The sequence below is a fragment of the Eurosta solidaginis genome, chromosome 2 (genome assembly GCF_040869045.1).
Source record: "Eurosta solidaginis isolate ZX-2024a chromosome 2, ASM4086904v1, whole genome shotgun sequence".
Classification (NCBI taxonomy): domain Eukaryota; kingdom Metazoa; phylum Arthropoda; class Insecta; order Diptera; family Tephritidae; genus Eurosta; species Eurosta solidaginis.
Genome location: NC_090320.1, coordinates 123,490,049 through 123,511,610, shown reverse-complemented (window position 1 = coordinate 123,511,610; position 21,562 = coordinate 123,490,049). Strand labels below are relative to the sequence as shown.

At 37.5% G+C, this 21,562-nt stretch overlaps 1 protein-coding gene across 8 annotated transcripts in view; it reads left to right on the top strand.

Moving 5' to 3' along the window:
• The first annotated feature begins 17,544 nt into the window (after positions 1 to 17,544).
• The window catches only part of TM9SF2 (transmembrane 9 superfamily protein member 2), a 483,300-nt gene continuing 479,282 nt past the window's right edge, over positions 17,545 to 21,562 (top strand). For 2 of the 8 annotated variants that reach the window (XM_067766154.1, XM_067766155.1), the window contains exon 1: positions 17,549 to 17,790. In XM_067766154.1, the coding sequence (XP_067622255.1) occupies positions 17,647 to 17,790 (144 nt within the window). In that variant the 5' untranslated portion in view covers positions 17,549 to 17,646. Of the gene's footprint in view, positions 17,791 to 21,562 lie in introns of all 8 variants that reach the window. The other 6 variants (XM_067766152.1, XM_067766156.1, XM_067766149.1 and 3 more) reach the window with 6 other exon arrangements.

The window sequence follows — 21,562 nt, the reverse complement described above, 5'->3', positions numbered from 1 at the left end:
AAAAATGCGTTTTGGACTCAGGACGACGAATCCGAAAAAGAAAATTAAAAATTTTATATCTGTCAAAAAATATTCCCAAAAACTCAAAAATGGCACGAGGGGCGCTCCGAAACCGGAGGTGGAATCCATAATATTTTTGCGCAGGTAATAGTCTAGTTGAGGGGTCGACTGCTAATACGCTACCAAAAATATCGAGAGAGGTGTCAAACGACGCGTCTTGACATCAGTATTAATAATCCGAAGGCGGAAAATAAAAATTTTAATTCGTTCAAAAGATATTAACGAACAACCGAAAAAAGACCCGCGGGTACCTCCGAAACCGGGGTGGGATCCATTGTAATTTTGCGCAGAACACCTTTCTGCGTTGGCGGCCTTCGGCCGCGCTTATAAAAAATTACCATGGGAGGCCAAATCTATATCCGCGCAAAACACTTTTACCCACAGTTTTTTTTGTGGGTACACGACACCATCAAAATTACAACAGCCACATGAAAATTTTTAACTTTGTAAATATATCTGGAAAGAAATAAAATTTTCAATTTCCGTTTCGGATTCGTGGTCCTGGGTCCAAAGCGCGTCTTTTGACACCTCTCCCGATATTTTTGGACGAGTTTTAGTAGTTGTGAACTAAAGTAAAGAATTACCTAATAAATTGAAAGCTTAAAATTAACCTCGTGTATATTTCTTACATAAAAACTAATCCAGCTCTGCTGAAGCAATCTTAAACTATTCCAGCAGAGGGGTGTAATAATAGATGAATTTACCGAATTTTTCCAAAGCAAAATATCTCCGGACGGGGATCGAGACTTGGTACAAATTCGTAATTGCATTTCTGACTTGATTAGAGCTAGGCAAGAATACGAAGCCGAGTGGTCCCGTAAGGGCCATTCTAGGACTAAGACATACAAAGTAGGCGACTACGTTGTCGTAGGAAATGTCGATACTACTGTCGGGAGTAACAAAAAGTTTATACCACTCTATAATTATGTCTCCACAGCACCAAAATCAAGTTGATTTCGGAAGATTCTTAATTTCAGCCGAAATTAGCTAATTTCGTTATGTGAAAACTGTCAAACGAAATTAGAAATTCTTCTTAATTTCATCGAAATTCCACCCAAAGTATGTGCAATTTACTGAGCGACTCTGTGGTCGATTGCAATTTAAACAAAATAATCGATGGTCTGCCCGCACTAGCTGACGAATTTAAAAAATGTATGTTTATCTTGAACGTTTTAATTCGGCTGTGGGAAAAAAATCGAAAACAAATGTCATTTGAAATTATGAAAAAGAAGAAGCATAATCAATTGAACAGGAATGTAATTTACGAGATCATACTACCGAAATCGTGTACCGTGTAGACAAAGGACAAGGACCCTTATCCTTATGTGATATGTAAAATTCTAGGGAACGATAGGTACGTCGTAAGGGACATAAACAATTGCCAGTTGACTCAGCTGCCCTGTGACGGGGACATTGAAGCCCACCGAATCCGCGAATGGCGGCGGATACCTGGGGAGTGTGTTGACGAAGCAGAATGTGATCCTCTGAAGATTGACTAGTTATTTGTGTTATCTATAATAGAGGTCGATCCTTATAAGGTTTGGCCGAGTTGTACAGCTGTAAATGCAACAGTGCGTAGTTCTTCAGTAAATTCAATGAACATATCTGTGTAAATGCAACCATGTATGCAGGAGGAAAAATGAATAGACGAAATGGCAATTTCTAGTAAGGCAACGAAAAAGATAAGACGTGTTTGAGTAATTTCGAAATCAATCTAAGGCAAGGTGTACATGAGGATACGCGACATAGACTCGTATTAGACGCTGCAGACGAAACTGTATGCTTAGGTGTCGAACACATGTACTTTAATGGAGAGCTGCACACGAGGCGTAAGCTGCATGAAAGCGACAAAGCATGAAAGCTTCATGTAGCTAAGCGTACAGCAATGTTGGTCGTTGAGCGTACGTACGCTTGAAAAAAGGAAGAAAAAAGTGTTTGGTTACATTTTTTTGTATGCAAATTCGTGTAATTAGTTAGAAAATGTTATTTTAGTTCATAACAGTGTGTGAAATGTATATTACTTACTTACTTAATTCGCGCTTAACCGTCTAAACGGTTATAGCCGTCGAACAAGGCGTGCCAGTCGCTCCTTCGCTCCACCAACCGGGGCCAATTGGTCACACCAAAGGAGTTGAAATCGTTTTCCACCTGGTCCTTCCAACGGAGTGGCGGCCGCCCTCTACCTCTGCTTCCATAGGCGGGTTCCAATTGAAACACTTTCTTGGCCGGAGCATCATCTTTCATTCGCATAACATGGCCTAGCCAGCGCAGCCGCTGCATTTTAATTCGCTGGACTATGCTGGTGTCTGCGAAAAGCTCGTACAGCATCTTAAATCTTCTTCGGTACTCGCCATCACCAACGCGTAGAGGTCCATAAATCTTTCGAAGAACTTTTCTCTCGAACACTCCCAAAGCCGCTTCATCTGTGCTGAATTAATCCAAGGATTTCCAATGTCGCATAAATTAATTTAGCCAAATAAGAATTGCAGTATTCATTCGCTTTTATTAGAAAAGAAGCAGAGTAATTTACAATAGACCGATATATGCATAACAGGATCAACTAACTGAACTAACTTACAGCGCAAAAACCTGCTGTGTCATATATATGTATGTATAACAAAGGGTTGCCATAAATATTGAAATGGTATTTGACAGTGATATCTCAACACTTCCACTCATTGTCTAATACAATTTCAGCTATATTTTAAAACTCCTTGTTAATCAAATGTTAAATTCATATATTGGCATAAAAGTATGGGCGGATTCTTATTTAATGGCTTTGTAAATATATCTGCAATTTGTTCTTCGGTATAAATATATTCCAATTCGAAATAGCCTTCTTAAAATTTTTCCCTTATGAAGTGATATTGGACATCAATATGCTTCATTCATTTGTGGAATACCTGGTTTTTGATTAGTCGGATCGCGCTTATATTATCCACGTATAGCTTGGCCTTGAAATCGTTTTTCCTCGACATATCGACCACAAGTAAGTTTAACCAAACTAGCTCTTTAACTGTTTGACAGGCTATATACTCCGATTCTGTTGAAGAATTTGATACTGACTGTTGCCTGATTGACGCCCAACTAATAACACCCTAACCAATATGGAAGACATAACCGCTCGTTAATTTTCTAGTATCTGTGTCTCCAGCGTAGTCTGCATCGATGCCCGTTATGTACTTCATGATTCGTTTTACAGCATTAATATGTGATGCAGTTTGTCGCTCCAAATATCGGCTCACGACACCTATAGCATAACTGATATCTGGCCTTGTTCCGATTGCCAAATACATCAGACTGCCAACGGCTTCTCGATATGGAAATGATTTTTCGTGCTCGTCGTTTACAAAATCACTAAGCTTTTGATTGCAGTCCATCGGAGCTGATACTGCTTTACAATCCATCATGTTAAAACGATAAAAACTTTCATGGCATATGCTTTTTGGTGTATATGGATTGAATTATCGGATAACTTTTCAATTTCAAACCCGAGAAAATATTTGGCTTCAAATACTTTTACTTCAAAATGTTGTCGTAAGTATGAAATGATAACATCAATTTCGCTCTCTTCGTTTTTTGCTAATAATCCATCATCCACATAGATGGCGATAATGGTTATTTTATTGTCCTTCTTACGAACAAACACACATGGATCTGAACTTCTGGGCCTGAAATCGAATTTGCGAATGAAAAACGTGAATTTTTGGTTCCAGCATCGCGAAGCTTGCTTAAGTCCATATAAGCTTTTGATTAAATTGCATACGCGCCCACTCTTGTCTTCATAACCTACTGGTTGTTTCATATAAACATTTTCCTTTAGTTCACCGTACAAAAGAGCTGTTTTAATGTCGAACTGAACTAGCTTCATTTTGTGAATCGCTGCCAAAGCCAAAATTAATCGAACCGACGTATATTTCACTACTGGACTAAAAGTTTCTTCATAATCGACACCATACTGTTGATTGAAGCCACGAACAACTCAACGCGCTTTGAATCTTTCTATCGTGCCATCTGGGTTTTGCTTCACTTTGAACACCCAACGGTTGTCAATTACCTTTTGATCTTTCGGAGCATCAACTAGTTTCCAAGTGCCATTAAGCATGAGGGATTCATATTCTTCCTCCATCGCATGCTTCCACTGTTGCACTTCTTTTGAATTAATTGCCTCCTCATATGATATTGGTTCACACATTAACGCCGAATAACCTGATTCGATCAGTCGACTTGGGGTATTAACTTTTGGTCGAAAATTATATCTCTCGTTTTGTCGCGATTCATGATCATCACACGTCTCCTCATCATTTGTCAAAACATTTTCTTCTTGGGAAGTGATTTCATCTTTATGTTCCGACTCTTGCTCACAATTGTTGCTGACCTCGCTATCTTCAATTTCTGATTCTTCGTGAATCACATACTTGACAGGTTGCTTCTCGTTGAATCAAATGTTGCAACTCATAAAAATTCGCTACATGGATCATATAACCGGAAATTTTTATTTGTGGACTCGAAACCAATTAAATAAACCTTTTTTTGCTTTTGGGTCCCATTTCTTACGACCCTTTCGTTTCGGAATTTGTACGAAGCATTCGGTTCCGAAAATTTTTACATGACCCAAGTGTGGTTTGCGATCAAAACATTTTTAATATGGCGTGCTTGCAACGCAATTGCTGTTTGTTGTGCGATTCAATAAATATGTTGCTGTGCGTACTGCTTCCGGTCATAGTAATTTCGGCAAACCACTTGCAATGAGCATCGTTCTCGCACTTTCTTGGACAGTACGATTGTCATGTTCGATGCGACCATATCGTTCGGAAGTGTACGGCGCGATGCCTTCAAGCTGAATACCTTCACTTCTTAATAAGTTTGTCAATACTTTTCGATTGATAAATTCTTTTCCATTATCGAATCGAAAATGATTGATTTGTGCACCATTCATATTTTTATCAAGTGGTACTAATGCCTCATCTTTTGACTTTAGTAAAAACACAAAACGAAAACTAGTGGCTTCACCTTTCACTAACATAAAGTAGCGAATACCACCTACTCCATTAATTTCACTCGGGCCGCACAAGTCTACATGCATATATTCGCCTCTTGCTGATGCTCGCTTAACAGACGTTTTGTGTGTTGCTCTGGTCATTTTATCATATACGCAATCTTCGCAAAAAAAACTTTCATTATCAGACAAACTGACACCAGTAACTAGACCATTCTTACATATTTGCTTGATAGCGTCAGCATGCACATGTCCCAGCCGACGATGCCAATGTTGCAATGAAACAGCGGCAACGCTTGCATATTCATCAATATTTAATCGAAAACTCATTTTAATTTGATTCAGTTCGTTGCATTTTCCTACGGCAACAACTTTGTTCAACTGGTCGACAAATTTGCAACCTTCTTTGTCGATTATCACTGTGAAACCTTTATCTGTTATCATGCTTGTTGATAGCAGATTTTCGCTGAGTTCCGGAACGTACAGTACATTTTCCAGACGAAATGGCTTCCACTGATTGTCTACTTTTACATCAATTAGAATTGTTCCTATTCCTTCGATTTTTAAGCAACTATTATTTGCGACTTTAATTTTGCTACCGTTTGTGTGCTTTCGTAGCGTAGAAAACCATTCTCGATGAAATGTCATATGTTTTGTTGCTGCAGAATCGACGTACCAACTATCAGATTCCTTACCTGGTAATTCCATTGTTTGTTGTACGGAACACCATGCCATTTCACCACCTTCTTTGCTGGTTTTGCCTGTAGATTTTCTTTCATATTTTGGACAGCCTTTATCTCTAGCCCAACGGCCTTTCTGCCCGCACGCATTACACCTCGTTTTTTGATTCAAATTATCAATTTTTGATTTCGGATTTGAATCTTTTCGATTATATAGTTTCGGCTTAGTTTTTGCTGAAAACGCTGCGCTAACACCAGCTATTTTTTCTCCATTTAGTCGATTTAGATTTTCTTCTTCCAACTGTAAAGATGACATCAATGCATTAATCGGTCGATTTTCTTTAGTGTTGAAACACACTGTTTTATAATTATTAAAATTTGACGTTAAACGAGTAATGATACGTGCCATCTTTAATCTATCGGATAGTTTTTCATTTTGCTGTTCGATTTCTGACGCTAGTTGATTAATTCGAGCTACATAACCTGCTACCGATTCATCATCTCGCATTTTCACTGTAATAAATTCTTCGTGTAAAGTCATTGCTCGGATATCGGAATTCTTTTCATAAATGCTTCCGAGATTTTCCATCATTTCTTTTGAAGTTTTACATGTTAAAACAATATTTCCAAGCTCAGCATCCAACGACTGGATAATAGCATTCATGGCTTTTCCCTCGTTTCGCTCAAAAGTATTCTTCATTTCTTGAGTTGCAGGTGTGTCTGGCGCTCTGCCTTCTATATTATCAGTTAATGCACGTGCTTTAATGTAGGCTACAATTTGAAATTTCCATAAACATTAATTAGAGGAATTTCTTAAAATATGGCCTTTGAAATTGTTCTCGTATTTTCTGTCGCCGAATGAATCCATTTTGAATGCTTGACCAATACGCTTTGACAAGACGACTATAGTTGTTGCAATTTCTTCTTGAGGTGGCTAAATTTATTTTTTATTGTTGAAGTTTATTGGACAAATTTCCTGGGCCCATTACCTGTTGAATTAATCCAAGGATTTCCAATGTCGCATAAATTAATTTAGCCAAATAAGAATTGCAGTATTCATTCGCTTTTATTAGAACAGAAAAAGAGTACTTTACAAAAGACAGATATATACATAACAGGATCAACTAACTGAACTAACTTACAGCGCAAAAACCTGCTGTGTCATATATATGTATTGTAACTTCACAGTTTATAAAATAAAAAGAAGCGAAGCGAAAATGATTTTTTCTAAAATTATTTATTATTACGATGGTATTGTATCACAATAATGTTGGATTTCTTTTTAGCGCGTCTCAATTTGCACAACTGTGCCGTGTCAAAAGCAATCAACAATTAAAAATTCAAGCCCCTTGGCGACACAACGAAAGACTCTTTTTCTATCTTTACATCTTCATGCATACATACACATTACATTGAAAATGGGCATTGAAAATATGCAATTGGGGAGTGGAGACTTATAAGTGTACATATGTATATGGTTGCCATTAGAACAAAAAAAAAAAAAAATACACTGCGAGAAATAATATACTTTACAGCTCGGCCAACCTTACACATGATCGACCTCGATCATACTAACTAATAATATTCTTAGAACTAATATCTGGTATATTTCTTAAGTAAATAATTTAGTTAATCATTAATTAATAAACTGCATATATTGATCTTTGTTATTCATCTATTGCAACATCTACAAGCTGATCATTCCTCTTCCATAGTCTTATAAATCGTGACTCAATAATGCCGTTATATGGCAGTTGCGTTACCTGACAATTTTCAATGTCTTTAATAACATATCTATCATTTGGAAGTTTTTTAGCTATAATATATTGACCTTTGAACTTCGGTATAAGTTTTTTGTTAACACCAACTGTACTATCAACATTCTTTATCATGACGTATTCGCCAACTTCGAAATCTCTAGCAGGTCTGTTATTTTTCAAAAAATATTTCTCGTTGCGCCGCTGGGATGCCAGTATAGCCTCATTCGCTTCCTACCTACAACTAGTTAGATCGCATTGCCTAATATCCTGTTGTTCGCATAAGAATTCAGCAAATTCATCAACATTGGGTCCCTTTTGGGTGGTCCCAAAAATTAAATTGGAGGGAGTTTTACCGGTTGAGCTGTGTTCTGTGTTATTAATGGCAAATTCAATCGTACTTAACTTTGAAACCCAATCGGCATGTTGAATTGGCTCACTTAGTTCACTAAGCATAGGAGTTAAAACTCTGTTTACTCTTTCAACCTGACCGTTTGCTTGTGGCGACCCAGTGGCAACTTTAACATGATCTATATTATTTTTCAGTTGACTGGGTACAGTTTTACAAACTTCGTGAAAGCGTCAATTACCACTAGCAAATATTTTCGTTTTGACTTTAAAGCGGGAAGGGGTCCTAGATGGTCTATATGAATAGTATCGAATGGTATTGGCTTCTTAGGAATACTATGAATATTCCTTTCGTTTACTCGGGCAGGTGCTGAATATACAATGCATTTTAAACAATTTTTTATAAATTTATCAATTTTGGACCCCATTTCCGGAAACCAATAGTGTAGTTTTATTTGATTCAAAGATTTATCTACCCCAAAGTGGGCACTTTTCTCATGTATACAGCGAATAATATTATCTTCCATCTCTCGGGGAACATAAAAGTATAACTGACCTTTCATATCTTTTCTATAAACTAGCCCGTTTTGGAGATCAAAAAGTTTCGATGGCTCCTTTTCCAATCTATCCCGTATTTTAACGATATCAGGGTCTCGACTTTGGGTTGCCTGCAGCTAAAACTATAAATCGTCTTCGTTTACAGCAAAAACTACCTCGCTTCGACTGAGAGCGTCAACGTGACCCATGTTAGCGCCACCTCTATGTTGCACAGAATAATCATAATTCTGTAATTCAAGAGCCTATCTCGCAATACGTGGGTTAAGCGTCTTTTTGCTTAAAGTAAGTGTAAGTGAATTACAATCCGTGATAATCTTAAAAGGGATTCCTTCGAGATAGACTCTAAAGCGTCGCAAAGCATAAATGATTGCTAACGTTTCTAGTTCGAAACTGTGATATTTACTCTCAGTACTAGTAGTTCGCTGTGAGAAGTAAAAAATTGAATGGAACTTTCCATCTGATTGACGCTGTAACAAAATAGCACCATAACCTTGAGCACCTGCGTCACAATGCAACTCGGTATCATTTTTGGGATTATATATTGACAAAACTGGAGGATCGGTGAGCCTCGCTTTTAATTCAGCAATCGCATTCAAACAGGCTTTGTCAAGCTCAAATTTTGAATTTTTCTTCATCAAATCATACAATGGTTTAGCAATTTTTGAAAACTGTGGAATTTCCTAAAATATGAACATAGGCCAATAAATGAATGCAATTGTTTTAAAGTTTTTGGTAGTGGAAATTTCGCGACAGTTTGTTTGTGTTCCTGACTTGGATTAATACCCTCATAACTAACGTCATAACCTAAGTACTGAATGCTGCTATGACAAAACTTACATTTTGACAGTTTAAGTTCAAGACCCTGCTTGGCTATCTGCTTCAATACCGATTCCAACAAAGCAAAGTGTTCATCTAAATCCACTGTGGCTAGAAATATGTCATCCACATAAACGATTAGGAGGCCCTTTGAAATGAAATCTTTCAAAATAAAGGAAACAAATCTTTGAAAGACGGAAGGCGCGTTTTTAAGACCGAATGGCATCATTACGTACGCAAACTGGCCACTTGGTGTAACAAATGCTGTATATTTTATTGATCCCTCAGTTACTTTTACTTGGTGAAACCCACTTTTTAAGTCCAATAATGTAAAATATTTTTTTTTCTCGTAAATACTCCAGACAATCTTCGATGAGAGGATAATTATCTCTAACAGTTATTTTATTTAAATCCCTGTAATCAATACACATACGAGTTTCGCCACTTTTCTTTTTTTCTAACATTATTGGTGACGCATATGGGGAATCACTATGACGAATAATACCTTTATCTAAAAGCTCTTGCACAATTTTCTGAACTTCAAATTTATTTTTATAAGATAGTCTTCGAGGACGTGAATAAACTGGTTGTTCAGAGGTCAACTTAATTGACATTTCATAGGATTTTGTACTTGACTCATTTGGATATTCTAGTTTACAATTATGAATAATATGGTTAATTTCTAAGCGTGCGTCATTATGCAAAGCGGAATCAATATTATAATCACTAGCACTGCTGCTGCAAAAGGCTTCAACATCAATCACGCATGTAATATTCCCTTCAATAAAGGAAAAACAATCTTCGTTCCATTCTTCGCTTAAGGTTTCACTAGGCAATTCTTCAACAATACTGGCCCCAACGGCGCAATGAGCATCCCCTAAAAAAGAATATCTAAACAAGCTTTATGCGGGAATACCTCCGTAGATATTGACATCAACAACTGGAGTTAAGGAATGATCAACAAGACAATCAATATAATAATGTTGCAAATTATCTGGAACCTGAACAATATTATCAATTGAAGACACACTTGAATTTGACTCATTTATTTCCAACTTGAGCTCGTTACAATTTAACATATAAAGTTTAATATTAAATAATTTGAAAAAATCTCTTCCGAGAAGTAATGGCTGAGACAAAATGCCATCCGAAACAATAAATAATGAAATTATTTTAGACTTTCCATTGAGCAAAATCTCACAGTCAGTTTTTCCAAAAGTGTTTAGTTTATTGCCACCTAGGCTGTAAAAATTTGATATGATTAATTCATCGGCACTTGTATCAAAGGGCAAAAGCATCTTGTTTATAAAGCTGGAAGGACTACCACTGTCAATCAAAGAAATACACTTCATAAACTTTTTATTGTTCATGTTCCGATTACAAAAAGCAATACTTACAGTTTGATATTATTTATTTATTTATTTATTTATTATTTAAAGTCGACGACAAACTATGGTCGACTGCATAATATAAAAGATATATAAATATACAACTCAAAAGATAAAATTTAAGATATATCGAGCTTTCAACAATGTTATATTACAAACAAAGAAATATTAATGAACATTACTATTTAATTTCAGAATATAATAATAATAAGAAATATGAGCAGAAATAAGATCTTATGCCGAAATCTTATACTGGCGGAATGCATCAGATTCCGCTCAGCATGACTTCGGAATGCAGTGGATTCCAATCTCCCTGTTGGAATGCAACAAGATTCCAATCAGCATGTCATGGGAATCCGGCAGTGCTAAGAGTAGTGTAATGAGGATACGCCATCACAAGGCATAAAAAAGTAACATGACCTGTGTTGTTGGAATGCACCGGATTCCAATCAGCTCGATGCCTGACCCATAAGATTATACTGCCGGAATGCATACGATTCCGGTCAGTGACTCTTGAAAAAGCATGTTTTTTACGTTGTTGGAATGCACCAGATTCCAATCAACACAGTACTGTCTTGTTCCTTCTTAATGAGACATGTTGATAAATGTTCCTCCATCCTTAAGCGAGATAGTTCCTGTTTTTTATCGAAGGAATAAAATGCCGGCAAATTAAATTAGCTTGTATCTCTTAAATTAGATAGGCAAGTATTGCATTACGTATAGTGGCAAAAGTACATTCAAGACTGATGCAGCTATACAAGTCATTGTAGTGCGCGCACCAGATAAGAAGAGGATTATTTTTAGCAAAGTTTCGTCGACAAAGGGGTAAATAGAAAGGAACGTAGTGTCTGGATACTCTAGGGGGAACCGCAAAAAACAAGCGGCTGAGGAGGTCCGCGGAATCAATTTCTCCAATAATGAGCTTATGGATGAACAATACCCCCAGTAATATTCTCCGATTTTCCAGAGTGGGTAAGTTAATAAGAAGAAGTCTACTTCTGTATGGAGGAAGGTGGAGACTTGAGTCCCAATTAAGGCCGCGCAATGCAAATATCAAAAATTGCTTTTGAACTGACTCAAGACGCTTTATATGCTTTTGAGAAACAGGGGACCAAACGCATGAGCAATACTCGAGTATTGGACGAACCAGCGATGTGTAAAGAACCTTAGTGAGGTACGGATCATCGAACTCTTTAGCCCATCTTTTAACAAATCCAAGTAAACCCAACGCTTTGTTGGCTATAGATGAAATATGCATGTTAAAATTCAATTTCGGATCAAAAAGGACACCTAGATCATTTGCAATAGATATACGCTCCAAAGGCGTACCATCTATTACATAAGATTTCAATGCTGGCTTCACTCGGTGAAATGTCATATGCTTACATTTAGAGCAATTTAAAGCTAATAAATTTGTTGTGCACCAACATTGGAACGAGTCCAAGTCGGCCTGAAGAAGATCCAAGGAACTCAAATCGGTAGGACAGTAAGTGTAGCAAAGTTTTACATCATCCGCATACATTATAGTATGGGAATATAATATTGTCTGTGGCAAGTCATTAATGAAAAGGGCAAAGAGCAAAGGGCCTAGATGACTTCCCTGGGGTACGCCAGAGGAAACTCCGAACGATTCCGACAGATTGCACTTGAACAGGACTTTTTGGGTCCGGTTAGAAAGATAGCTTTTCAGCCACATTAATAGGTGAAACGGAAAGCCCAGTAAATCAAGCTTATGAATAAGCAACTCGTGGTTGACGGTATCAAATGCTTTGCTGAAGTCCGTGTAGATGACATCCGTTTGCTTGTTCGCTAAAAATCCTTCCATAACTATAGAGGTGAATACAAGCAAATTTGTAGTGGTTGACCTTTGACGAATAAAACCGTGTTGGCATGGAGATAAAAGACTAGAACACTGATATTGCAGTTGATTGGTGACAATCTGTTCAAAGACTTTAGGAATGACTGAAAGTTTAGCAATACCCCTGTAGTTTTCAACTTTTGACCTACTACCTTTTTTATGCAGGGGTATAATAAAAGACTGTTTCCAAAGTGCCGGGAATGACGCAGATCCCAGAGATAGCTCAAATAATTTTAAAATAGGCTCATACATGTTTTCGGCGCAGTACCTAAGCACGCAGCTAGGAACACCGTCCGGTCCCGGAGAAAAGGTGGGCTTCAAAGATTGAAGACTCTGAAGAACAATATTACCATCAATAGCAGGATTCCTAATGTAATTCGATGGTTCAACATTAGACATGTTATCCTCATGGGTTGGTTCCTCATATACAGCGTTCACGGTTTTCATTGGTGGCTGCTTGCACTGATTAAGCATGTGATCTTTGCCGCCGCAGCGGAAGCAGGGTCTTTAACACGCTTTGGTTCTTTGCACTGATGTGAGAGGTGTCCATATTGCGAGCAATTGAAACATCTTGTGGACGATACTGTCTTACTGCCACCTTCTGAAGTCTGCAATTTTTTCGTTGTGTTTTCATTTGTTTTCTTTTTGTCGTATTTAAGCAGAAGTTGCTGAAGCTCATCTAAGTTTTTTGCTTTGTACAATATTGAGGTATAAGCGGTGTTGTCACGCAGGCCCTCAATCACTGCATTGATTATTTCATCTTCGTTTAAATTTGCCTGCGCTGCGATCTCCTTTATCGATAGCATATAAGCAATAATGCTTTCATTAGGTGAGCGCCGGCGTCGGTACAGCTCCTTATATACGTCATTAGTCGAGACATTTCGCTGCACTTGTAGCTTTTAACTCGCAATAATTCGATGCAATCGATGTGCGCAGAAAAATGGCCGCTGTACCCGACAACAAGCGACGCATGCACATATATTTAAAGTGATCATCTTTGTTTCCAACTTTTACTGCATTTTCAAAATCGTTGATCCACTTTTCCACCGGATATGCGTTATCCCCAGAACATTTTGGCACCATCCCATCGATATCCATAACGGTGATACGCTGACGTGCACTAGTAGCATCTAATTCCAACGCTTGCAATTCTTTTTGTAGCAATAGCATTTTCTTGCGTTTTTCTAGCACTGCTATTTGTTCATCCAAGTTTTCTGCTTCATCGGTTTCTCCTACATTACCGTCACAATCATGAGGTTCGCCGCCGACAGCAGCAGCAGCAGCAACACCGGAGTCCGAATCGTCTTCTTCCAACACGGCACGTAGTTGTGACACTGTAGCAGTATCTGGATACTCAATGTCCACCTTTTCCAGGGCGTTTTGTAACTCCAATTTTTTTAAACGGGTCATGTTCAGACCCCACACCTGATGTAATTTCACAGTTTATAAAATAAAACGCAGCGAAGCGAAAATGATTTTTTCTAAAATTATTTATTATTACGATGGTATTGTATCACAATAATGTTGGATTTTTTTTTTTAGCGTGTCTCAATTTGCACAACTGTGCCGTGTCAAAAGCAATCAACAATTAAAAATTCAAGCCACTTGGCGACACAACGAAAGACTATTTTTCTTTCTTTACATCTTCATGCATACATACACATTACATACGTGGGCATTGAAAATAAGTAATTGGAGAGTTTCCCCATTTATTCAAAGGCCAACAGTTATTAAGGCTTAACGAAGCATTGCCTTCTTTTTCTCCTTTCGTTGTTTCGCAAGAACTAAGTGTACATATGTATATGGTTGCCATTAGAACAAACAAAAAAAAATACAGTGCGAGAAATAATATACTTTACAGTATGTATAAAAAGGAGTTGCCATAAATGTTGAAATGGTATTTGACAGTGATATCTCAACAATCTGCTGTTGTCATGGTCCATGCTTTTGCCCCATATAGCAGGACGGGTACGATAAGTGACTTGTAGAGTATGATTTTCGTTCGCCGAGATAGGACTTTACTTTTCAATTGCCTACCCAGTCCAAAGTAGCATTTGTCGGCAAGATTGATTCTTCGTTGGATTTCAGTGCTGATGTTGTTGCTAGTGTTGATGCTGGTTCCCAAATAAACAAAGTCTTTTACTATTTCGAAATTATGGCTGCCAACAGTAGCGTGGTTTCCAAGGCGCGTATGCGCTGACTCTTTGCTCGATGACAGCAGGTACTTCCTTTTGTCCTCATTCACCATTAAACCCACCTTTACCGCTTCTTTTTCCAGTTTGGAGTAAGCAGAACTAACAGCGCGGGTGTTTAGGCCGATGATATCGATGTTATCAGCATATGCCAGTAATTGCACAATTTTATAGAATATTGTTTCAGTGCGGTTAAGTTCTGCAGCTAGTATAATTTTCTCCAGCATCACATTAAAGAAATCTCACGATAGAAGTTCACCCTGTCTGAAACCTCGTTTAGTTTCTAACGGCTCGGAGAGGTCCTTCCCAATTCTGACTGAGCTGATGGTGTTGCTCAACGTCATTTTGCACAGCCGTATAAGTTTTGCTGGGAAACGAAATTCAGACATAGCGGCATATAGGCACCTCTTTTTCGTGCTGTCGAAGGCGGCTTTAAAGTCGACGAAGAGGTGATATTTGTCGATTCTCTTTTCATAAGTTTTTTCCAAGATTTGGCGCATTGTGAAAATCTGGTCGATGGTAGATTTACCATGTCTGAAGCCGCACTGATAAGGTCCAATCAGCCGGTTCACGGTGGGCTTCAATCTTTCGCACAATACATTTGAAAGGACCTTATATGCGATATTAAGAAGGCTGATTCCACGATTCCATGATAGTTGGTACTTTTTGCAGTATCCCCCTTCTTGTGGACTGGACAAAGAACACTTTGATTCCAATCGTCGGGCATGCACTCGTCCGCCCATATTTTGCGAAGAAGCTGCTGCATGCGCCTTACCAACTGAAAGGTATATTACCAAAGCGAAAAAGAGTTTTCAATACCATAAAAGCCCGGTTAGACATTGTTCAAGCGATTAAAAAGCTGAAAAGTGTTGGAAACTAAAAATCACTTTTTTCTTTTGTCGGCGGTGGTTTAAAGTTGCCTTTCATAATTTACAAAGGCACGGGGATGCAACTAACTTGTAATACCTATTTGCCCTTGAATTCGGAGACGGATATACCTGAAAAAACGTAATTCCCAATTTTTTTTTTCAAGAATTGTTTGCTTTTTGTAGCGACGATCGAAAGTAGCGTCGTGTGCAGATCTTGAATCGTAGCTACAGTCATATATTGTACGTGTCTATGAAGCTACGCCTCGTGTACATCTTTCCTATAAAATATTATTTCATCCGCCACCAGGGCAATTTTTAAGTAATACGAACGCGGCCAAATGGCCACGTAGTAGTCCGCCGTGGCCATGTAGTAATCATAATCTGGCCACAACTAAATTTCGAAAATGCGTGAACAACACCTAACTGAAATAATGTCAGAAATTTTCTGAACATACAAGATTTCCCCAAAATGTCAAAAAATATGTAACTTGCTAATTCTAATGAAGTTTTTTGGTGCTAATCGAAGAAATTTATCAACGAATGAATGATAGTTCATCAAATATACTGTCAGTGAGGGCTTATATGGAAAAGAACATAGGTACTCACGACTTCCGTGACATATATAAATTCTGCACGTGCTCGAGGATTTTTGTCAGCAAATAATAACAATTTTTTGGGCAAGTATATAATAAGTTGTGTATGAAAAATAACTATTCCTGGGATTACTTGTTTTATTGCAAATGTTTCGATATGAGTGAGTCGCAACCACGGTTGCCACAGCATTACGATACAATACCCTGCTAGACACCTGCTAGTCAATTGATTAATCAACTGACTGACACGGCTGCTATTTACATCATGATTGACCATCATGTTCTTAATGGCAATATTCAAAAGCTGACGGGTATGGTCAGTCATGTCTAGCAGGGTACAGTAGTTGGCAGCACACGTCATATGTTGAAAAGGCGCGTTGATTCAGATATCAAATAAAATACGAGTCTTTTCAAAATCGACGTTACAAAAAAAAAAATTCTTTTACATTAAATGCATAAAATTGCTACACTAACACTACATGTAGAATAAGTGCTTTAATTTGCTCCAAACCAATCTTCCTCGTTCACGTGTATAAATTTCATAAAATCTCCTATAAAAAAGACTCGGAAGACTTTCTCTTTTCGTCCTTCTTCCTTTCAACTGGTTCCCGTTCTACTCGTTTCTCTTACACTACACTAGGTTCTGAGTCAACATATAATGTTTTCAGACTCGCGCATGTATGTCGTTAGAGTAGTGGGTGTTCGGGGAGATATTTTTCTTCTGGCCACCTAGTGCAAAATTCTTAAAAAATGCCATGTCCGCCCCTAAAAATCGAATTTTAAAAACATCTGTTTTGTTGAAAATAATAGGAAAAACCTTACAAAAAACTTAAAGATCTGATGGAATTATTAACATAAATATTTATTTTCCTTACATGTTCTTCAATTTGTTTCCCCTTTCCGTGTTTTTGCTTTTAAATATGGCGAAATCTTTTATGTATACATACATGTACACATATGTATTTCGGTGCTGCCATGGCTCAACTATATGGTTGGTTCATTTCATCAACTGATTTTATTTTTTTAAGTTCACTGGAATAGGGATTGTCAGAAGGAGATGGCAAACTCAAAATGAAACCAACACATTGACAATATTTCTTACTGCATACAAAAGCTGCTAAGTTTTATGTTTTCTTTTCATTCCATTCATCTAACACCTACCCGGTGTACTGACAATCTGAACAAAAGTATGTTGTTGCTGTAGATGAGCCAACCATAGATTTGAGCCATGAGTGCTACCAACTCAAAAGTGGTAAGCTGTCAAAAAATCTAATACAGAAAACGAAACGAACCGAACTGCTATACCGATCAGAAATTGAACTAGATAATTTTCGGGATCACAACGTTTTGTTGCCTTTGAATGTTAAATTTCTATTCGTATCTGGTTCACGCGTCATTGGAACGTCCCTAATGACAACAAATTTTCTTGATATCGGACCAGAAATGTTACCTACCTTTAGTTATTAGTATTATTTCATCCCTAGTCAAAAGTATAGAACGAAGTTAATTTGGTTTAGACGTCCCGCTTATGATGATACGCAGTACCGAGATTTGTAGTGTTGGCGTTTGGCTCTTGTTGATATCATATATACAATATGGTAGCGCGTTCTACTTACCTGGGTTAGCTCCAGTAAATTACTGCAGAAAGGCTGAATCAACAAATGCGTGTAAGGTGGGTAAATTATTAGTAAAAACGGGAAAATTTTAGAATATCGCCCCCCGAGTTCGTGGTAAAACTTGGTATCAAATGAAAGAGCGAGTTGTCCCGGTAATAGTCTAGTTGAGGGGTCGACTGCTAATACGCTACCAAAAATATCGAGAGGTGTCAAACGACGCGTCTTAACATCAGTATTAATAATCCGAAGGCGGAAAATAATAATTTTAACGCGTTCAATAGATATTAACGAAGTACAGAAAAAAGACCCGCGGGTACCTCCGAAACCGGGGGTCGGATCCATAGTATTTTTGCGCAGAACACCTTTCTGCGGTGGCGGCCTTCGGCCGTGATTATAAAAAATAACCCTGGGCTACGCCATGCCAAGTCCGGGTGTGTGGTATAACCGTGGCTACCGCCACGGCGATGCACAATTTTTTTTGTGGGTACAAACAAACAACAACAACCACATGGAAATCGCCAACTTCAACTGCAAATATCTCCGGACAGAGATACAGTTTTTCTTTTCCGCCTTCGGATTATTGTTCTCGAGATTAATACGCGTCTTTTGACACCTCACTCTATATATTTGGTAGCGTATTAGCAGTCGACCCATCAACTAGACTATTACCGGTGTCACGATCACAAATATATATATTTTAAAGTGCGCAAACTTATAATTTAAAAGTTATTTGTTGTTAAAGTTTGCAAATTTCTATACAACTTTTATATGTGTATACGTATATATATTTTATGACATTACATATCTGTGCTGCCACATCTAAAAAACGGAACAAGTGCAGAATCTAAAAATAACTTATAAAAATACCTTTCATCTGATGTATATATATATCTTTAACTTTTCTAGTCTTTATCTACCGAAAATTTGTTTATTGTTATGTTAGCCGATCCAACACTGGCTGCGCCGTGCACAGTAATTCTGCGAAGAACACCTTTCTTAAACGAGATAAGAAATATAGTTTCTGCTTTCGGATTCTGAATCTTGACGAAAATACGCGTCTTTTGAAACCGCTATCGACATGTCCGACCCGAATTTTAAGTGCAGGACTTAAGGTGAAATTTTACTAAATTTGGAAATTAAAAGGCTTATATTTGGTAATAGTCTAGTTAAGGGGCCGACTGCTAATACGCTACCAAAAATATCGAGAGAGGTGTCAAAAGACGCGTATTAATCTCGAGAACAATAATCCGATGGCGGAAAAGAAAATTTTATCTCTATCCGGAGATATTTGCAGTTGAAATTGGCGATTTCCATGTGGTTGTTGTTGTGTTGTACCCCCAAAAAAAATTGTGCATCACCGTGGCGGTAGCCACGGTTATACCACACACCCGGACTTGGCATGGCGTAGCCCAGGGTTATTTTTTATAAGGGCGGCCAAAGGCCGCCAACGCAGAAAGGTGTTCTGCGCAAAAATACTATGAATCCGACCCCCGGTTTCGGAGGTACCCGCGGGTCTTTTTTCGGTTTTTCGTTAATATCTTTTGAAAATAATTTTATGTTTTGTTTCAACCTAGAATTAAATATCCTTTCATTATAATACAAGAAAGCAGTAGCGGGCCGTTTTGTTTAGAGACAAAACAATTTTTAATACAACAAAAAAGAACAAAAAACACAAATTTTTCTAAGTGTTAAAAATTAATCAAATTTGAGCGGCTCTACCTCCTAAAATATAATTTTCTGTGTAATAAGAATTATATATTAGGTTTATCGAACGCTTTCATGAATTTTTTTATTTTAGCCAGGCTTTTCGGACAGAGGCGCCATAGTGCGAAGGTTTAGATAAGGATTAACAAACCTTTTATCTACCATCCACAATGGGCAAATGGGAAGATATCGTTAAACTAATCATAGAAGAAAAAACGATAGGAGAAAAATCTTACAAATGTATTAATAAAAATACAAAAGTAAAGGTAGAAACGGAAGTAAATTATTATTATTTTATTTATTACGGCCAAAAAAGCCTAATTCATTGTATAGTACAATTTACAAAATTCATAATTGTTTCATAAAACTATTTCATTAAAAAGAAATGAGTAAATTAATTGTTTAACTAGTATTAAATATTTAAATTTTTACAATATAGAAATAGTTTTTCTTTAAACTTAACAACGTTTTCACAGTCTTTTATCTCTGCTGGTAGTTCATTATACATTTTATAGCCTACGTATTCTAAGGTCTTTTTTGCGAACTCGGTTCTTACTTTGGGCAGTCTTAAATTTCTGCTACTCCTAGTACCATAGTTATGGATCTCATAATTGTACTGTATCCTATCACTCAGATAATTTGGTAACATTCCCTGTGTTATGTAATGTATAAACTTCAAAGAGTAATAACAGATTAATTGCTTAATACTAAGCCAATTTAACATAGGAAGCATAATACTTTTTGATGTTCTATAAGAGCATTTTAGTATCAAACGCATTGCTTTGTTTTGCTGTATTTGGAGCTTATTAATTAACGTATCATTTGTTACTAGTAGTATTGATGGGCAGTAAATAAAATGTGGTTCTACAATTGATCTATATACTAATATTTTATGATGTTGGCTAATATGCTTACATGTTCGATACATAAATCCTATTTTCTGTGCAATTTTCTTCTCTAAATGATTCATGTGTTCTGTGGTGTGTGTAGTTTCTCATCAATTATTACACCTAGGTACTTCATTTGACCTACTCTTTCAATTGCATTGGTTTTTATTTTCAGACTAGACTGGATTAAGTTATTATGGTTCTTGTTAAATATCATATACTTAGTTTTATCAATATTAAGTTTTAGCTTTCTACTGCATAGCCACTTAAATAAATTATTTAAGTCTTCTTGTATTTTCATGACAGCGCAATCTACATTTTAGTCACTAATGCTAACTAATGCATCATCCGCAAAAAGACTTATTTTACAATTTCTCAAGCAAGTTTTTATATCATTGATGTAAATTATAAACTATATCGGAGCAAGTACTGAGCCTTGTGGCAGCCCAATGTTAACATCAAAAACCGATGAAACTGCGTCTCCAATTACCGTCCTCTGCTTTCTGTTACTGAGGTAACTACGAAACCATTCCAAAGCTTTTCCCTTGATCCCAATTTTATCCATTAACTTCAGCAATTCATTTCGATCGATTGTTTCAAACGCCCTCTTTAAGTCTAAGAAGCAAGATACTACTACCTTTTTATCAGCAACAGCCTCTTTCCACTCTGCAATTACCATATTCAATGCTGTTGTTGTTGTTGTTGTAGCAATGCTCGCCCCACCTAATAGCCGCGACCGATCACAAATCGTCATCAATATCCTCTAACGGGAGTCCAAGGAAACTTGCCGTTTCAACAGGGGTGGACCATAAGGAAAGGGGTGTTAGAGGCGTTGGTTCCACATTACAATTAAAGAGATGGTTGGTGTCATGTGGGGACACATTGCAAGCGGGGCATACATTTTGTATGTCGGGGTTGATTCTGGATAGGTAAGAGTTTAACCTGTTACAGTATCCAGAACGAAGTTGAGCAAGAGTGACACGCGTTTCCCTGGGGAGTATGCGTTCCTCTTCTGCGAGTTCTGGATATTTTTCTTCAAGTACTGGATTCACCGGGCAATTCCCGACATAAAGGTCCGACGCCTGTCTATGGAGTTCACCAAGGACCTGCTTGTGTTTTTTCGCTTCATACGGCTGGGTTCTCAGGTGCCGTATTTCCTCAAAATGCTTACGGAGATGACTCCTTAGGCCCCTAGGCGGTGCTGGTTCGTCAATCAGATGTCTGTTGGGATGCCCAG